This window comes from Pristis pectinata, chromosome 44, assembly GCF_009764475.1.
Source record: "Pristis pectinata isolate sPriPec2 chromosome 44, sPriPec2.1.pri, whole genome shotgun sequence".
Taxonomy (NCBI): Eukaryota; Metazoa; Chordata; class Chondrichthyes; order Rhinopristiformes; family Pristidae; genus Pristis; species Pristis pectinata.
The window spans coordinates 1,135,471-1,154,336 of NC_067447.1; the positions used below are offsets into that span (position 1 = coordinate 1,135,471).

The 18,866-nt window shown below is 49.4% G+C and overlaps 1 protein-coding gene and 2 non-coding genes across 3 annotated transcripts; 1 reads left to right on the forward strand and 2 right to left on the reverse strand.

Moving 5' to 3' along the window:
* Window positions 1-458: 458 nt before the first annotated feature.
* LOC127566693 (ecto-ADP-ribosyltransferase 5-like) lies at window positions 459-7,893 on the reverse strand. The gene is made up of 2 exons (XM_052009258.1): window positions 7,809-7,893; window positions 459-5,592 (listed from the first exon to the last, which is right to left on the reverse strand). The coding sequence occupies exons 1-2, from the start codon at window positions 7,867-7,869 to the stop codon at window positions 4,754-4,756; spliced, it is 900 nt and encodes a 299-aa protein (XP_051865218.1). The 5' UTR covers window positions 7,870-7,893; the 3' UTR covers window positions 459-4,753.
* Window positions 7,894-15,664: 7,771 nt separating this feature from the next.
* On the forward strand, window positions 15,665-15,783 carry LOC127566698 (5S ribosomal RNA). Its single transcript, XR_007955784.1, has one exon. It is a non-coding gene; the product is annotated as a 5S ribosomal RNA (ribosomal RNA).
* A 2,238-nt stretch (window positions 15,784-18,021) lies between these two features.
* Window positions 18,022-18,140, reverse strand: LOC127566705 (5S ribosomal RNA). Its single transcript, XR_007955791.1, has one exon. It is a non-coding gene; the product is annotated as a 5S ribosomal RNA (ribosomal RNA).
* Window positions 18,141-18,866: the final 726 nt, after the last annotated feature.

Consider the following 18,866-nt stretch of genomic DNA (forward strand, 5'->3'; position numbering starts at 1 on the left):
CCTTGCTCTTACAGGGCCAGCAAACCTGTACACAATACTCCAAGTGCGGAGACACCAGCGTTTTGTACGACTGCAACATAACGTCCCAACTTCTGCACTCAAAAGCCCTGACTCATGAAGGCCAGCGCTCCAAAAGCCGTCGTCTCCGCCGGTCCACCTGTCCGTGAATGAGTCTCAGCTGTTCCTGCATTACAACCGTGACAGGAGCATTTCAGAGCATCATCATGTCAGTCCAGTGGTATCGCTGGATAAGTCATGATTTAACAACGGTGCTCAGCTGCCCCTGAACCGGATGACGTGTTGAGAGATTTAAGCGACAGTGACAATGCCGGCACCGCCGTCACTTTCAGGTGGACGGCAGATGCTCTTCCCCAAGAACATTCCACGCCAAGTTCAAGGTTATTCAGTAGAACCCACATTCTGTAAATCGATGACAAATAATGAGATTTTCCATTTATTTGACCACCTCGAGAACAAAGCGCACAAGTGCGTGAGACACTGACAAGGAGATCCAATGGAACACGCGTTTACAGACAATGCAAGCTGCAGTTGAATTTCTCAGCAAGATGCAGATTGACAGAAACAAGACAGCAATTAATCTGCAACAATTGTTGTCTTCTTCAAAGAAGCAACCAATCGAAATTTAAAAGTTCCAATTTAATCCCGATTAGCACCAAATTTTGGCACCGCTCTCCGGACATTAACAGATTTCGGTGTCAAGACCTTACTACTTATATCTTCTCTCCTCGATGACTCTAAGCTCTTCACATCGGTTCTCCCCAGTGAGCTCTCCGCTGAACCTCCACTACGTCCCCTGTCTTGTGTTTCCTTCCACAACGTGGGGAAGCAATTAGATCCCCACTGGTCACCCCTTCAGCACTGTCTCCAGGTTTCTACAGTAAGACCTCCCGTCTCGGTGACTCTTCTCAATTTGCCTGGTAGCTCACAGTCCACAAGCTTGGAACCTTTTCCTGTCTACTTTGAAACCAGTCCCTGGTTTATACCTGAAACCCACAATATTTTGTGATATGATTAGTGATTTCATCTATGACAGGAAATTGGTGTTGTTGTTGAAAATTCAGAGGACGTTAATGATGAGTAGGTAAGGTGGGCAGGTCAATGGTTGATGGAGTTTAATCCTGTCACTTGTGAGGTGATGCAATTTGGTGCGGGTGTCCAGGGAGGTAAGATGCAAGATCTTGTGACCTGCAGAGAAAGAGGGTGTGAATTCCCACCTGTTCCTGAAGGTGGCAGCATAGGTAGATAGGCGGGAGAAATCTTCATGTGGGATATCTGATTCTCCGCAAGAGAGAATGTGAGAACAGGGAAGGAACTGTACAACTTGAAGGCGCACTGGCTGAGCCACGCAAGAGACTGCAGATGCTGGGATCTGGAGCAAAACACAAAACCATGGAGGAATTCAGCGGGTCTGTGATTCATCATCTGTGAAGGGAAATGGATAGTCGTCGTTTCGGGTCGGGACTCTTCATCAGGACTGGAAAAATAAAAGAGCAGATAGCCAGCATAAAGACAAGAGAGGAGAAAGCCTCTATTGGTGGAGAGAGAGCTGGCGGTTGACAGGTGGATCCAGGTGAAGGGGATGGTAGACCTGGTTAGTCTAGTGCTGTTTTCTTTTTGCTTTGGTGGGGGGATTCTACTGGGATGGGGTGGGATTTTCTGATAGGGTAGTGTGCAAAATTATAAATGGAATAAATGGGTGCAGAGTGAGTAACACACACATTCTCCCACGGCAGAGGTGTCTTCGCCTACCTCGTGGGTGTAATGTAAGAGGTGGAGGATTCAGAGGACATTTGACGAAGTTCGCTCACACCTATGGGGCGGCTGAGATCTGGAGTTACGCAGGGACGGGTGGTGGAGACAGAGACTCACATGATTAACACGTATGTAAAAGAGCGTCTGAGTCAGGCGTGAGGAACTGATGGTCACGGGCCCAGTGCTGGTCAATGAAATTCGCGTTGAGGTTGTATCGGCCGAACGGCTTTTCCCATGCCTTGTAGCTCTCTCACTGCACCTCTCTGTGTACAACGTTGCCCTGGAGGAGCCTACATTTCCATGGGGTCAGCGGTGAAGTTGGAAATAGGGATCGTTCTCGTCTGTTGGGTCCAGCCCTAACCGGCAGAATCGGTGAACGGGCGGAATATTGGCGGGTGCGCTCCACAGCACGGTTCGGTGGTGGTGGCGGTGGTAGGGGCGGTGTGTGTGTGTTTGTGTGTGTGTGTGTGTGTGTGTGTGTGTGTGTGTGTGTGTGTGTGTGTGTGTGTGTGTGTGTGTGTGTGTGTGTGTGTGTGTGTGTGTGTTGTAGGGGAGTGTTGGTGAATTACAAGTCTACAAGCCAAGGCTTTCTTCTCGTACATGAAGAGCAGAATGATGACGAGAGTTAAGGTAGGACCAATTAGAGACCAATGTGGGAGGATGTGCCTGGAAGCTGGGGAAGTGGGTGAGGCCCTCAACGAATACTTCTCTTCAGTATTCACCAAGGAGAAGGGTCTTGATGATGCTGAGGACAGTGTTGGTAAGGTTAATGTTCTAGAGCATGTAGATATCAAGAGAGAGGATGCATTGGAGCTACTAGAAAATGTTAGGACAGATGTCCCCGGCGCCTGATGGGACATCCCCAGGCTGCTTCGCGAGGCGAGGGAGGAGATTGCTGAACCTTTGTCGAAGATCCTTGAGTCCTCGTTGTCCACGGGAACGGTACCGGAGGATTGGAGGGTGGCAAATGTTGTTGCCTTATTCAAAAAAAGTAGTAGGGATTGTCCAGTGATTTACAGACCAGTGAGCCTTACGTCTGTGGTGGGCAAGCTGATGGAAAGGATTCTAAGAGATAGGATCTATGAGCATTTATAGAATCATGGGCTGATTAGGGACAGCCGGCATGGCTTTGTGAAGGGAAGATCATGTCTTACAAGCCTGATAGGGTTCTTTGAGGAGGTGATCAGGAAGACTGATGGGGGTAGTGCAGTAGATGTGGTCTACATGGACTTTAGTAAGGCGTTTGACAAGGTCCAACATGGTAGGGTTCTTCAGAAGATCAGAGGTTTGCCTGTAGAAAGCAGAATGTTGTGGTGGAGGGAGTGCATTCAGATTGGAGAGCTGTGACTAGCAGTGCCCCACAAGGATCGGTACTGGTACCTCTGCTTTCCGTGATAGTTACTAATGACTTGGATGAGGGGTGGAAGGGTGGGTTAGCAAGTTTGCAGAAGACACAAAGGTCGGTGGTGTTGTGGATTGTGTGGAGGGCTGTCGAAGATTTCAGAGGGATATTGATAGGATGTAGTTCTGGACTGAGAAGTGACAGATTGAGATCAATCCGGAGAAGTATGAGGTGGTACTATTTGGAAGGACAAACTCCAAGGCAGAGTACAAGGTTAATGGCAGGATTCTGGGGAGTGTGGAGGAGCAGAGGGATCTGGGGGTTTATAGTCACGTCATTGAAAGTTGCCTCACAGGTGGTTAAGAAATCTTATGGGATATTAGCTTTCATAAGTCGTGGGATCGAGTTTAAGAGCCGCGGGTAATGATGCAGCTCGACAAAACTCTGGTTAGACCACACTTGGAGTACTGTGTCCAGTTCTGGTCACCACATTATAAGAAGGATGTGGAGGCGTTGGAAAGGGTGCAGAGGAGATTTACCAGGGTTTTGCCTGGATTGTAGAGTATGTAATATGAGGAGAGACTAAGGGAGCTAGGGCTTTACTCATTGGAGAGAAGGACGATGAGGGGAGACATGATAGAAGTGTATAAAATATTAAGAGGAATAGATAGAGTGGACAGCCAGCGCCTCTTTCCTAGCGACCAATGCTCAATACAAGAGGTCGTGGCTTTAAAGTAATGGGTTGGAAGTTCAAGGAAGTTATCAGAGGAAAGGTTTTCACCCAGAGGGTGGATGGTGCATGGGATACGCTGTCTGGGGCGGTGGTGCAGGTCAAGGTCAAGAGATTATTAGATAAACATATGGAGGAATTTAAGATAGGTGGATATGTGGGTCGAAGGGGCTAGATAGTCTTAAGCGTGGTTTAAAGGTCGGCGCAACATGGTGGGCCGAAGGGTTGTATTGTGCTGTATTGTTTCATGGTCCTATGGTTCTATGGTACTCCCGTGCCGTTAATATCTCCCACTAACATCGACTGTCCCGGCATCGATCCCTGCAGGACACCGCTAGTCACAGGCTCGCCATTACGTAACCGACACTCTACGCATCCGCCTGACCACTGTTAGAGAGCCGACTTCGATACAATCCACCAACTTCCCATGGGTTCCAACCTTTTGGAACAGTTTCCCATGAAGGACTCTGTCAAATACCATTCTGAAGTCCAGATGGACTCTAAATGCACTGACCCCATTGACGTATCAACTAATCTGTTCAGACAGAAATGACCTATCTCCAAACACCATTAATGTTGTCCTCCAGGGGCCGAAGACCTCATTTTATAAGCTGCTGTTGTTTCTCGTTTGCGGGAAATTATGAGGAAAGGGGAGGAGGGTCGGTATCTGCGCGAAGGGTTAATGATTCAAGGCGCAGACACGTCGTTGGAACTACGTCGGAAGTCTGACAAAGGGTGTAGGACTTGCAATGCTTCACCATGAGTCTCTCTCCCTCCACAGAAGCTGCCCGACCTGTTGAATATTTCCGCAAGTCTCTGCTTTCAATGCGTGCTCTGCATCAGTTCTGCTATTTCCCAAGGCTAGAGGATGAGATCAAGTGGAACATTGCCGATGTATTACCCTGACCTTACAGCGAAATGGGACCCAGCAGCGCCAGAACGCACACCCACGCCACTGCGGGAATGGCGGCCCCGTCACTGCGCAACACCCGCATCCTGCCGCATGGCGCCCGCTCCACATTTACCGGGATCCCCTTTTGCCCCGCCGTTGTGAGCGAAAAGTGAACCCCGTCATTCTGTTTGACGACTTGCGTGATAGTGAAAACTTCATAAGGAGGAATCAGCACTTCCTTCTCGTTCGAGAAATTCGAGTAGTTTTCTATGCTGGCGCCGTAGCTTGACTTTATCGTGAAAACTGTCGAAGTGCTGAATTTCTTAGAAACTTCAATATCAAGAGAGGAAGAGGCAAAATATCCAAATCTCATTTTCTTTCCCTCCTGGCCCTTGGCCACCCTCCTCATCCCTCTGTAGGTCGTCCCTGGCGCACGGTTCATGTTCTTCCTCAATCTATCGATGGCAACAGACAGGAGATAATGGAAGCTCTTGAACGGGAATTTCTCCGCGTAGACTGAGTCGTTGACACCGTACATCCGCACTGCCTGGTTGAACTCCGCGTACAACTTTGTATCCAGCGTGTAGGCGATCACGGATACCACGTGTTCTTCTTTGAGTCCCTTGGGTACTGGGGACTTGCTTAAACATTTGTCGTTTTTCCGTCTCTTCGTTGCATACTCCCAAGCTTGGGCAAGTGTTTCATTTTGCTTTGCCTCCTCCTGGAGGTACTGGATTGCCAAATAGTCGGACTCTTCGCTCTGGGTGAAGATATAAGCTGCAGAATTCTCTTCCATGCCCAGGCGGATGACATCATTCCCGGGCTCCCCTCCGCCGAAAGCCACGGTCTGCTGACCTGGGAGGAGACAGAAGAACCCGGAACAAGTATGAGGTGATACAATTCCAGGATATGGAATTCCAGGGCAGAATACAAGGTTAATGGCAGGACTCTCAGCAGTGTGGAGGAACAGAGGGATCTTGGGGTCCACGTCCATAGATCCCTCAAGGTTACTGCGCCGGTCAACAGGGTTGTTATGAAGCCGTATGGAGTGTTGGTCTTCATTAAACGGGGGATAGTGTTCATCAGCCGCGAGGCAATGTTGCAGCTCTGGTGAGACCACTCTTGTGTTCAGGTCTGATCGCCTCATTATAGGAAGGACGTGGAAGCTTTAGAGAGGGTGCAGAGAAGATTTACCAGGACGCTGCCTAGATTGGACAGCATGTCTTATGATGGTAGGTTGAGAGACCTGGGGCTTTTCTCTTTGGAGAGAAGGAGGATGAGGTGTTACTTGATGGAAGTGTAGAAGAGACATAGATCGAGTAGACAGTCAGAGACTTTTTTCCAGGGCGGCAATGGCTTACGCGAGGGTGCAGAATTTCAAGGCGGTTGGAGGAAAGTGCAAGGGGGATGTCGAGGGTAGATTTTTTACACAGAGATTGGTGGGGGGGTTGAACGCACTGCCAGCAAATGTGGTGGGGCCAGATACATTAGGGATATTTAAGAAGCTCAGATAGACACAAGAATGATAGAAAAATAGGGGGCTATGTGGGTTGAAAGGATTGGAAAAATCTCAGAGCAGGATAAAATGTCGGCAGAACATTATGGCCTGTACTGTGCTGTAGTGTTTTACGTTCTATGTTCCAAGGAGTCAGAGACATTTGAGGTTGAGGGAGAAGGGGAAACAATCCCAACTGCTTTCCAACCAATCAGAAAGTGGGTGGCGGGGGGGGGGGGGGGGGGGGGGGAGGGGTGTGGCGGCGGGGGGAGGGAGGGGAAGGTTTGGTGGTCATGTTATGTTGCCGTTGCTGCAAGAGAACAAACTGGGCTGGCTGATGGTCTGTGACCAGGGGTGTTCCACAGGGATATGTATTTAGACCTCCGTTGTTTGTCATACAAATGATTTGGTTGAAAATATGTTCAGGTTGTCAGCAGGTTTACCGGACGATACAGAGATTGGGTGGCGTTGTGGCTTGCATCGAATATCGCCAAAGGATAGATCAGTATACGGATCTGTTGCGGGCACGGGAAGAGAATTGGCAGGTGGAGTTTACTCCGGACGTTGTCCTTGCCCTTTGGGTGCTCAAATGCAAAGGAGCAGCACATTGCTGAAGGCAAGTCCAATAACAGTGCTGATGTAGAGAGGGATCTTGGGGTCCAAGTCTATAGCTCCCTGGACGTGGCTGCGGAGGTTGATCGGCTGGGAAAGGCGCCGGACGGTGCGCTTGCCTACATTTGTCGAGGCACGGAGTCGAAGAGCCAGGAGTTATGCTACAGATTTATACAACGCTGGTCAGGCCACATTTAGAGTATTGGGTTGATTTATGGTCCCCTCTCATTATAGGAAGTATGTGGAGGCTTTGGAGAGGGTTCAGAGGACGTTCACCAGGATGCTGCCTGGTTTGGAGGACATCTGCTCTGAGGAGAGGTTGGACACTCTGGGACTGTTTCCTCTCGAGCGGCGGCCGCTGAGAGGAGACCTGATCGATGTTTGGAAAGCTATGCAAGGCATAGAGCAGACAGTCGGTATCTTTTCCCCCAGGATTGAAATGTCTCGTACTAGAGGGCACGTATTTAAGATGAGATAGGGTGAAAGTACAAAGGAGATCTGGGGGGCAAGTTTTTTCACACATAGAGTGTGATGTGGGCCAAGAATATTCTGCCAGGGGAGGAGGTGGAGGCACATCGTTTGGGCGTGTTTAAGATACTCTTGGACAAGCACATGAATATGCAGGGAAGCGAGGGATATGGTCAATGTGCGGGGAAGAGAGGTTACATCAATTAGCGATCTTTGATTTAAACAATTCGACACAACACCTTGGGCCGAAGGGCCTGCCCTGTGCTGTACTGTACCGTTCTCTGCTCTATCAGACAGAACAGGTACGAGGTGATCCCACTGGGTGGCAGCCCGTGCTCCCGGCAGCAACTGGGTTATCCCCGGGCTCACCCTCCCAGGATCAAGATTGGAACAAGCACGTTTGGCGAAACAAAAGAAAAACGAGCGTTACCCCTGAACCACCTCAACTCCCACAGATTTTGCCTTGGCGCATCGAACACAAAACGCCGGTACTTACAGAAAGCGAAGAGCGGAACAATAAAGATCAGAACCCGGGGACAAAGCCTCTTCGTCTCCATTCTCAGTGAAGTTGGAACTCGTTGCTCCCGACTGGACGGTGTGCGATGCAATGTTGCTTTCACTTCTGTTAAATCTCCCTGGTTTTCGTCCAATTACAGGCCATATCCCGTTACACTGAGACTCAAATAGGCACTTCTCATTTCGGTATGAGAACGCTGCAGAACTCACGTCCAGGAAAGCAGCCCTCTTTCTCTCTCTCCCACTGCCCCGCTCTCACTCCCGTTCCCCCTCTCTCTTCAGTTGCCCCGTCTCTCTCGCGGTCCACCCTCTCTCTCCCCCTGTCTCCTGCTCCACCGTCTCTCTCTATCCTTCCCCCCTCTAACTCTTCGTCTCCTCTCTCCTCCTCCCTCTCTCCATCCCCTCTCTCCCACCCCCACTCTCTTCAGCACCACCCTCTTCCTCTCTCTCTCCCCTCTACATCTCCACATCTCGCCTCCCTTCCCCCTCCCTCTTTCTCTCTCTCCCACTGTACCCTCCATCCCCCCCGCTCCCACTCTCTCCTACTCCCCCACCCTCTCTCTATCTTCCCCCTCTCTCTGCTCCTCTCCCTCTCTCCCTCCTCCTCTCTCTCCCACTCACTTTTCCTCTCATTCCGCTGCCTCTCTCCCCCTCCCCCCTCGCTCGCTCCTGCTCTGAATCTCACTTCCACAAATGGAGGTGAAAGCAGAACCTGTGACAGCTTGTGAGAGTCACCAAGTCCCTAGAAACAGAGCAGTGAGTTCTGGAGCAGTCATGGCGGTTCGGTGGGGGTGCGGAGAGTTTGCAGTCATATCAGCCAAGAACTCAACAGAATGAGGAACAGTCTCCTGGGACCGACCCCTATCCATCGCTCACATGAACGTAGACAATTCTGTGTACCACCCTGCCCGCAAAGCAGGGCGGCCGGCACCACACAGCCAACAGGGCCCAAGTACGGCAAAAATTCACCGTGGGTTGAGCATTGCACCCAGCATCCGCCAAGATCCTCCGCGGAGATCAGCCGGGTGTCGTTACTCTGTGGCTTAGTTCCCACGAATTTGGCCACAGCTTGTCTGCTACTTCCCACCACTGAACCTCCCACATCCACCTCCCACCACCAACACCCGGCCGAGTCGTTGCTTCTGTCGGCGGTTCCGTAACTTGAGGACGGATCAAGTTGGGTAAGAGTCAGACGGGAGGACACGGGCCTCAGCTCAACACGTCTGGTCCTGAGCCCGAATATTTTCCTTCCAGTTAATGCAGCGTTAACTGCAAATCTATTGATGTTTTCCTTCTCTCGACTGCATGACCAGAAGCTGCCTCTCAGTTGTTGAACCTCACCACCATTTACAACACGCTGCGGCTCCGGTTCATTGAGTCAGACCACCATGTGGTCATAGAGCACAAACAAAAATAGGCCTTCCTGCCCAACATTCTCATGAAGGGCATTGAATTCCACTCTAAACGAATATAATTAACCTCACTTTGACCGCGGCCGTCCATGCATCGGCCGTTGAAATTCTCAGCTGGAAACTTCTTCATATTTGGGAAAGTCTCTGCTTCCCCCACCCCGTCAGTCAGTGCGTTATAGCCTCCACCCACCTCTGCGTGAAAGCAAAACCTTCCTCGTCTCCCGTGAATTCAATCAGGCACGTGAGGCACGACCTGCCCCTCACAAAGCCATGCTGACTGTTTCTAATCAGCCCATGCTTCTCCAGATGCCCATAAATACTGTCTCGAAATAACTTCTCCAGTAATTTGCCCACTACTGAAGTGAGACTCACCGGCTTGTAATTCCCAGGTTATCCCTAATTCCCTTCTTAAACAAAGGAACAAAATTTGCCACCCTCCAACCATCTGGCAATACTCCTGTGGCCAGTCCATCCCCACCCCAAAGACGCAGCAATCTCTTCACTAGCTTTCCTTAATAACATTGGATATATCCCGTCCGGACCCGGTGACTTATCCATCCTAATATTTCTGAAACCTTCCAGCACAACCTTTTTCCTCACGTCGACATGCCGGAACGTAACATGCAGTTGTATGTCATCTTCACAAACGTCAAGGTGTCTCTCACTGGCGAATACTGAAGTAAAGCACCTCCACTACCACTGCTGACCAGGCACAAGTTTTCTCTTTTATCCCAGAACTAATCAACCCTCACTCTAGTCATCCTCCTAGACTTCACATACATGCGGAACGACCTGGGACTTTCCTTAATCACACTCACCAAGGACTTCTCATGCCGCCTTCTAGTTCTCCTAAGTCCATTCTTCTGCTCTTTCCTGGCTACACTGTATATCTCCAGGGCCCCGTCTGATCCATGCTTTCTAAACCTTAGGTAAGTTTCTTTCTTCCTCTTCAGAAGATCTACGTTTCTTGTCAACCACAGTTCCTTCACTCTACCATCCTTACCCTGCCTCAATGGGACAAACCTATCCAGAGCCCACTGCAAGTACTCCCTGAACAACCTCCCCTTTTCCGCTGTTCCCTTCCCCAAGAACATCTGCTCCCAAGTTACACTCCCAAACTCTGCCTAATTGCATCCTAATTCCCCCTCCTCCAATTAAATACTTTGCCATATCGTCTGCTCCTATCCCTCTCCAAGGCTATAGGAAGGGAAAGGTGTTATGGTCACTGTCTCCAAAACGCTGAACCCTGGTCAGGTTCATTGCCCAGTACGAGGTCTAATATGGCCTCTCCTCTAGTCGGCCTGTCCACATACTCTGTAAGGAATCCTCCCTGGACACAGCCAGAGAACTCCTCTCCATCTATCCCCTTAACACCAAGGAGGTGCCAATCAACATTAGGGAAATTGAAATCACCCATGACAAGAACGCTGTTATTTCTGCACCTCTCCAAATTCTGTCTCCAGATCTGCTGGCATTTGGTGGGGGGGGGGGGGGGGGGGGGGGGGTGGGGAGTGGTCTGTAGAATACTCCCAATAGAGTGATCTCTCCCTTCCTGCTGTTTCTGATTTCCGACCACACTGACTCAGTAGATGATCCCTCCACGACATCCTCTATTTCTACAGCTGTGACACTGTCCATGATCAGCAAAGCCACTCCCCCGCCTGTTACCTCCACCCCATCCCTTTTGAAACATCTAAACCGCGGAATATCCAGCAGCGATTCCTGACCTTGTGACAGCCAAGTCTCCGTAATGGCCACCACGTTATAGTTTCATGTAATTACCAATGCTCGAAGTTTATCACCCCTGTTCCTGATACCCATCCCATTAAAGTAGACACACATTAAAGCAGACACACGCCTCCTCAGTGAAGGTGTGCCAGAAGGCGTTCTTTAAGGGCAAGAACCTGCGGGGTCACGGACCAAATTCTGAGGAGGGGGTTACCCTGAACGCTCTTACCGTTAGCATGAGAACGACGGGCCGGTTGGGATTCCATCTGCTACAACCTTAATTGGCGGTTGACAACTGGCCAATTCTGGACCAAATAACCGCCCCCCCCCCCCCCACACTTAAATCTCTATCTGTTTCCAAAAGATCTTGCGGAATATGCGCCGAAGTTTAAATCTGGTGGGTGGCCTGGGAGAGCGATTGGTCTCATCCTCCGCTGATGGGCGTTTGAACAACAGGGGTGTTGTATTCAACTCTGCTCGCCCCATAAGAAGAAGGATGTGGAGGCTTTGGAGAGCGTGCAGAAGAGGTTCAGCGGGATGCTGCTTGGATTGGAGGGCATGAGGTATCAGGAGAGGTTGGACGAATTTGGATTGTTTTCTCTGGAGGGGCGGAGGTTGAGTGGAGATGTGATCGAGGTTTATTAGTATTGGTTTATTATTGTCACTTGTACGAGGTACAGTGAAAAAACTTGTCTTGTATACCGTACCGTTCGTTCAGATCAATTAATTACACAGTGCATTGCGGTTCTGGAGGGTTAATCAATGACAGAATACAGAGTAAAGTGTTAAAGCCACACAGTGCAGGTAGACATAAAGGTCTAAGTTCATAACAAGGTAGATTTTGTAGTCCAAAGTCAAACAACGTATGAGTGAACCGTTCAATAGTTTTATAACAGCGGGATAGAAGCTGTCATTGAGCCTGATGGTACGTTCCCTCAGGCTCCTGCCTAATGGGAGAGGGGAGAAGAAAGAATATCCGGGGTGTGTGGGGTCTCTGATTATGTTGGCTGCTTCACCGAGACAGCGGCAAGTGTAGACGGAGTCCACGGCGGGGAGTCGGTTTTCCGTGTTGTGCTGGGCCGTGTCCGCAACATTTTGCAGTTCCTTGCGGTCCCGGGCAGAGCAGTTGCCTTACCAAGCCGTGATGCATCAAGTCATGATGCTCTCTACAGAGCATCGACAAAAGTTGGTGAGTGTCAAACGGGACGTGACGAATTTCACTAGCCCCCTGAGGATGTAGAGGCGCTGGTGAGCTTTCGTGGCCGTGGGGTCTGCCTGCTTGGATCAGGACAGGCTATTGTTGATGAGGCATAGATGGAGTATTCGTTTTCCTCGGGTCGAAATATCTCATCCAAGAGGGCTTCCATTTAAGACGAGCGGGCGAAGTTCAAAGGAGATGTGCGGGGCAAGTTTTGTTTTACGCAGAGTGGCGATGCGTGGATCGTCCTGCCAGCGGTGATGGGAGAAGGAGGTACGATAGCATGGGTTTAAGATACTCTTCGACAGGCACAGGGATATGCAGGGAATAGAGGGATACTGACCATGTGCAGGCAGAGGGGATCAGGTGTCATCAGCTTACTTCGTTCGGCACAACATCGTGGGCCGATTGGGTTGTATCTGCGCTGAACTGTTCGGGGTTCTATGCTCCAGACGCATGTCCGGACGGGGTCATCATCAAAATCAAGGTCATTCAAGGCAAAGTGCGGATAGTCGCGCCCAATAAAGAACGCAGATACAAGAAGATGCAAAGAAACAAAGGCACCAACCGACATCCACAATCCCTCTGTGGAGACGGGTAAATAGACTGACAGACACTCAGCTTCAGTCAAAGCCGCTGCTCACAAGAAAAACACCTGACCTGCTACTTACACACCCATTACGCACATTTCATAACGCTCACTTTCACACAACACACTGCATGCTCTCTCCCTCCCTCGCTGCCTCCTTACTCAGCCTTTCTCCTTCACGAACTTCTGGCTCATTGTCTACATATCATCTAACAGCTCCTCAACTCTGCCTGATTCGTCTCTCAGTCTGAAAGGGAGAGACACAAATAATAAGAGATGGAGGGGGGGGGGGGGAGAAAGAGAGAGAGGAGAGGTGTGGGTGCAGAGAGAGAAAGACAGGGGGTAGATCGAAAGAGAAGAGATTAGAAAGAGAAAAGAGTGTTCAGAGAGACGGGATCATATGTACAGAGTCAAGGAGTAAACGAGAATCAGATATAAAGAGAGAGCATCAGGAGACAAAGACACACAAGTGAGATGACAGCGACATAGGTAGAGAAGGAGAAGGCAAGAGGAAGCTACAGGTGGTAAGTTATGAATAGGGACAGATAGCTGGGGAGGTGGAGAGGTTTGGAGGTTGATAGATAGATGGGTAGATAGACAGACAGGATGACGGACAGATAGATAGATAGTAAGAGAAAGAGAGAGAGTCAGTCAGACATTGACAGACGGAGAGACAGACGGATGAACAGATTGAGACGAATAGATAGATAGACGGGTAACAGATAGAGACACAGATAGATAGATAAGCAGACAGACAGATGGATAGATCGATAGACATACTGATAGATAGACAGGTAGATAGATGGATAGATAGATAGATAGATAGATAGATAGATAGATAGATAGATAGATAGATAGATAGATAGATAGATAGATAGATAGATAGATAGATAGATAGATAGACAGACAGACAGAGACAGACAGACAGAGACAGAGAGAGAGAGTCAGTCAGACATTGACAGACGGAGAGACAGACGGATGAACAGATTGAGACGAATAGATAGATAGACGGGTAACAGATAGAGACACAGATAGATAGATAAGCAGACAGACAGATGGATAGATCGATAGACATATTGATAGATAGACAGGTAGATAGATAGATAGATAGATAGATAGATAGATAGATAGATAGATAGATAGATAGATAGATAGATAGATAGATAGATAGATAGATAGATAGATAGATAGATAGATAGATAGATAGATAGATAGATAGATAGATAGATAGATAGATAGATAGATAGATAGATAGATAGATAGATAGATAGTTCCTTGTTCCTGCAGACTTATTGGTCATGACATCTATCTGTCTCTCATCCTTCCACAATCACCTGGTTCTCTGATTCCCATCCCCCTGACAATCCAGCTGTACCCCCATCCCCGAGCAGAATTAGCGAATCTCCATGGTCCTTTCTTGCGAAGACAGAAGGAGGGAGCCATATAGAGATAGACAGACAGACAGACAGACAGACAAAGAATAGGGATGGACAGACGGAGATCGGGGTGCAATGGGCGGGAACAGATGAAAGGAGAGAGAGAGAGAGTCAGGGCTAGAGCCATTGAAAAGAACAAATGAGAACCGCGAAGGGGCGGAAAGTAGGATACAGAGGTAGAACGATCGAGACAACGAGAGAGAAAGAGAAATCAAGAGAGAGACGGAGCTGCTTAATGTGTGAATTGGAGTTAATACATGACCATGATGTTTCATTGCTGACGTTAACATATCACACAAAGTGGCATTAGTTATTGAACATCTTCCTTTCTTTGGTTGTCGGTGAGCTACGTTAGCACCTCTTTTCATATTTTCTTGAATAAATCTGGCTGACAGATTGGTGCCGACGTCAGCTTTGATATCACCAGCTCGACTACAGCAACTGACGGGAATGTCAGAACCTGTGTGCGAGCCCTCAACGTCCTATGAAATCTCCTGTCTACCCCTCCCTCCACCCGTCGTCCTGTCTTTATCTCTCTGTCGCACTCGGATCCGCTCCGCCCCCCACTCTCTCTCTCAGTCTCTGCCTGTCTCTCTAATACGCGCTCTCTCATGGTCTCCTTCAACTCTCCAGCTGACTGACTCTCTCTCTGTTACTCTCGCTCGCCCTCTTTACGTCTTTCATTCTCTGTCCCTGTGTCTCTCTCTGAATACCTCTGTCAATATCTATCTCCGTCTCTAACTCTCTCTCCCTTCCACTCTCTCTGTCTCATTCTGTTCCTCGCTGTCTCTCTCAGTCTCTCTCTCTCTGTCACTGTCTCTCTCTCTCCCTCTTCCTGTCTCTCTCCCACTTTCTGTTTCTCTCTCTCTCCCTTTCTCTCTCTGTCACACTCCGTCCCCCAATATCTCTCTCCATCTTTCTGTCCGTCACCCTCCCTATCGCTAATATTTCTGCCTCACCCTCCCTCTCTCTCTTCCTGTCTCTAGCCCTCTCTCCCCATGTCTCTCTCTCTCTCCCTCTCTCTCACTCTCACCCTACCTAGCTCTCTCCCACCCTCTCTCTCATTCTCATTCTGTATATCTCTGAAATTGAGAGAGGAATCAAAAAGTGAGAGAGCCAAGCACCCGTTAGAAGACAGGGGGATGGGGAGCCAGAGCGATGTGCAGGGGGAAGGTTGAGCGAGAGGGAACATGCGGTGTGATGTGTGAAGCTGGGTGGTGTGAGCTGTGCGCAATGTGCGTGTGAATTGCAGGTGAGGGCGGTGTTCTTGTTGTGAACAGCGGTTGTGAGTAAATCCAAGTGCTTGTAATGGGGTGTAAGGGGTGGTGGTAATGTCAGGCTGAGAAAGAGGGGACGTTTAAGGAAGCAGCGTGTAAGTTGTAAAAGGTGCAGTGTGGGGAGACGGCAGCCGCGTGTGGGCAGCTTGTCGGTGTGTGGATGCCCGATAAGTGCTGTGAGAAGCGGCTGGTGATTGCCTACGGCCATACTAGCCTGAAAGCGCCCGATCTCGTCTGATCTCGGAAGCTAAGCAGGCTCAGGCCTGGTTAGTACTTGGATGGGAGACCGCCTGGGAATACCAGGTGCCGTAGGCTTTTTCTTACCGCCAGGAGCCGCTCTCTCTCTCTCCCCTTCCCTCTCTCTTTCCTTCACCAACCATGTCAATGCGTAATAGTTTAAAATTCACTTCACCCTGACTGCAGCTTCAACCGACGGGAATGTTGGAACACTCAACATCCTATGAAATCTCCTGTCGAACCCCTGCACCCTCTCTCTCTCTCTCTCACCCCATATACCTCTTTATCTCACTCCCGCTCAGACATCCTTCTCACTCTCTCTCTCAGTCTCTGCCTGTAACCTAATTTCTGCTCTCTCATGCTATACGTCCCCTCTCCCGCTGACTGACTCTCTCTCTCTGTCACTCTCTCTCTCCATTTCCTTCTCTATCTCTCCGTGTCCCTGTTTCTCTCTCTGAATACCGATGTAGTTCTCTATTTGTCTCTCTCTTACTCTGTCTCCCTTCCACTCTATCTCATTATGCTCCTCCCTGTCTTTCTCTGTCTCTCTTTCTCTCTGGCCCTCTCTCTCTGGTGTTTCCTGCCTTTCCCTCCGTCCCAATGTCTCCCTCTGCCTCATTCTCCATCTCTTTCTCTTGTATCTCTCCATCCCCTCGCCTCTCTGCGTCTCTCCCCCTCTCTCCGTCTCTCTATTCGTCTCTCTCTCTGTCCCTGTCTCTCTCGCTCTCTGTCCCTGGTCCCTCTCTCTCTTTCCCAGTCTCTCTCTGTCTCTCTCTCTCTCTCTTTCCCTTTCTCTCTCTCTGGCCCTCTCTCTCTGGTGTTTCCTGCCTTTCCCTCCGTCCCAATGTCTCCCTCTGCCTCATTCTCCATCTCTTTCTCTTGTATCTCTCCATCCCCTCGCCTCTCTGCGTCTCTCCCCCTCTTTCCGTCTCTCTATTCGTCTCTCTCTCTGTCCCTGTCTCTCTCGCTCTCTGTCCCTGGTCCCTCTCTCTCTTTCCCCGTCTCTCTCTGTCTCTGTCTCTCTCTCTCTTTCCCTTTCTCTCTCTCTGTCCCTGTCTCGCTTCCTGTCTCTTTCTCTCTCTCCCAATGTCTCTCTCTGCCACTCACTCTCTCTTTCTCTGTCCCTCCCTTACCCCTCTCTCTCTCTCTCTCCTTCTATCCCTCTCACGCATCTCCCTCTACCTCTCTCTCCGTCTCTCTCTCACTACCTCTCTCGCCCTCTCACACGCCTCCTCTGACCGACCCTTCCTGATGTTGACCCCTCTTACCCCCAGTACATACCCTCTGCTTCAATACACTGCTGACAACAAGAACTCTACCCCTGACCTGCGGTTCTGACACATCCTCATCCTCACACGTCCTGATTGAGACTCAGGGGGGAGATAGAGAAAGGAGCTTCCAGAGGCTAATAGGGACAGATGGTGTGTTATCGGTTATGAGAGAGAGAGAGAGAGAGAGAGAGAGAGAGAGAGAGAGAGAGAGAGAGAGAGAGAGAGAGAGAGAGAGAGAGAGACAGAGAGAGAGATTGTGACAAACACAGGTAGATAGATACAGATAGATAGATAGACAGACAGACAGACAGACAGACAGACAGACAGACAGACAGACAGATAGATAGATAGATAGATAGATAGATAGATAGATAGATAGATAGATAGATAGATAGATAGATAGATAGATAGATAGAGAGAGAGAGAGAGAGAGAGAGAGAGAGAGGGAGAGAGAGAGAAAGACAGACAGACAGATAGATAGGTAGGTAGAGAGACAAACATACAGATAGGCAGGTAAATAGACAGACAGACTGACTGAGAAAGAGAGACAGAGAGAGAGTCACAGAAAGAGAGACGGAAATGAGATGACATCCAAGAATGAGAGAGAGAGAGAGATGTGCACATAGGCAGAGAGTAGAGAGCGAAATGGAGAGATGCAACGAGTAGGGGTGGGTGGGTGTGGAGAGAGACAGTGAGAGAGAGAGCGAGAGAAAGAAAGAGAGAACAAGTGAGAGTGAGAACGCGAAAGAGAGGCAGATAGACAGGGAGGTAGACTGGAAACTCAACAGGACGTTCAGCTTTCCTACACATGTTCTGCCATTCCCTTCACATGAAGCTGAAGTCAAGGTGAAGTTAATGTTTCGCTGATAAACATCCACTGGTGTGCTGAATGAAGGAAGAGCAGTGGCATATTGAGAGTTCAGTGTCGTGGAGATGGAAAATAAAGACAATAACCGAAATTGTGGGAGAGATGCAGAAACCAGAAAGAGGGAGAGGAGAGAGAGAGAGAGAGAGAGACAGACAGAGGCTCCTGCCGGTACGAAAAAGCCTACGCCACCTGGTATTCCCAGGCGGTCTCCCATACAAGTACTAACCAGGCCTGAGCCTGCTTAGCTTCCGAGATCAGACGAGATCGGGCGTTTTCAGGCTGGTATGGCCGTAGGCGGGCACCACCCGCTTCTCACAGCACTTTTCCGGTATCCTCACACGGAGAAGCTGCCCACACACCGCTGCCTTCTCCCTACACTGCTCCGCATTCACTTATCGACAGCAACCTCGAACAAATTGCACGCTGCTTCTTTCCATCTCACACGTCTCCTCTGTCCGATCCTTCCTGATGATCACCCTCTTAATCCCAGTACAAACCCTCAGCTTCACTCCAATCCGCTGCTCACAACACAAACTCCACCCCTGACCTGCGGTTCTGACACATCCTCATCTCTCACACGTCCTGATTACTCTTCACTCAGGGAGGAGAGAGAGAAAGTGGAGGAGACAGAGCCAATAGAGAGTGAGAAAGAGGGGTGGGGGATGTTATCAGACATGAGAGAGAGAGACAGAGAGAGAGAGACAGAGAGAGAGACAGAGATGTTGACTAACAGACGATATATAGATAGATAGAACGATAGACATTCAGTCAGACAGACAGATAGATAGATAGATAGATAGATAGACAGACAGACAGACAGACAGACAGACAGACAGACAGACGGATAGACAGACAGACAGGCAGACAAATTGACAGACAGACAGACGGAAGGATAGATATATGGAGGGATAGATAGATAAACAGCTAGTCAGGCAGACGGATAGATAGAAAGGTAATTAGATCGATAGATAGATACATAGACAGGGAGATATATAGATAGATAGATAGATAGATAGATAGAT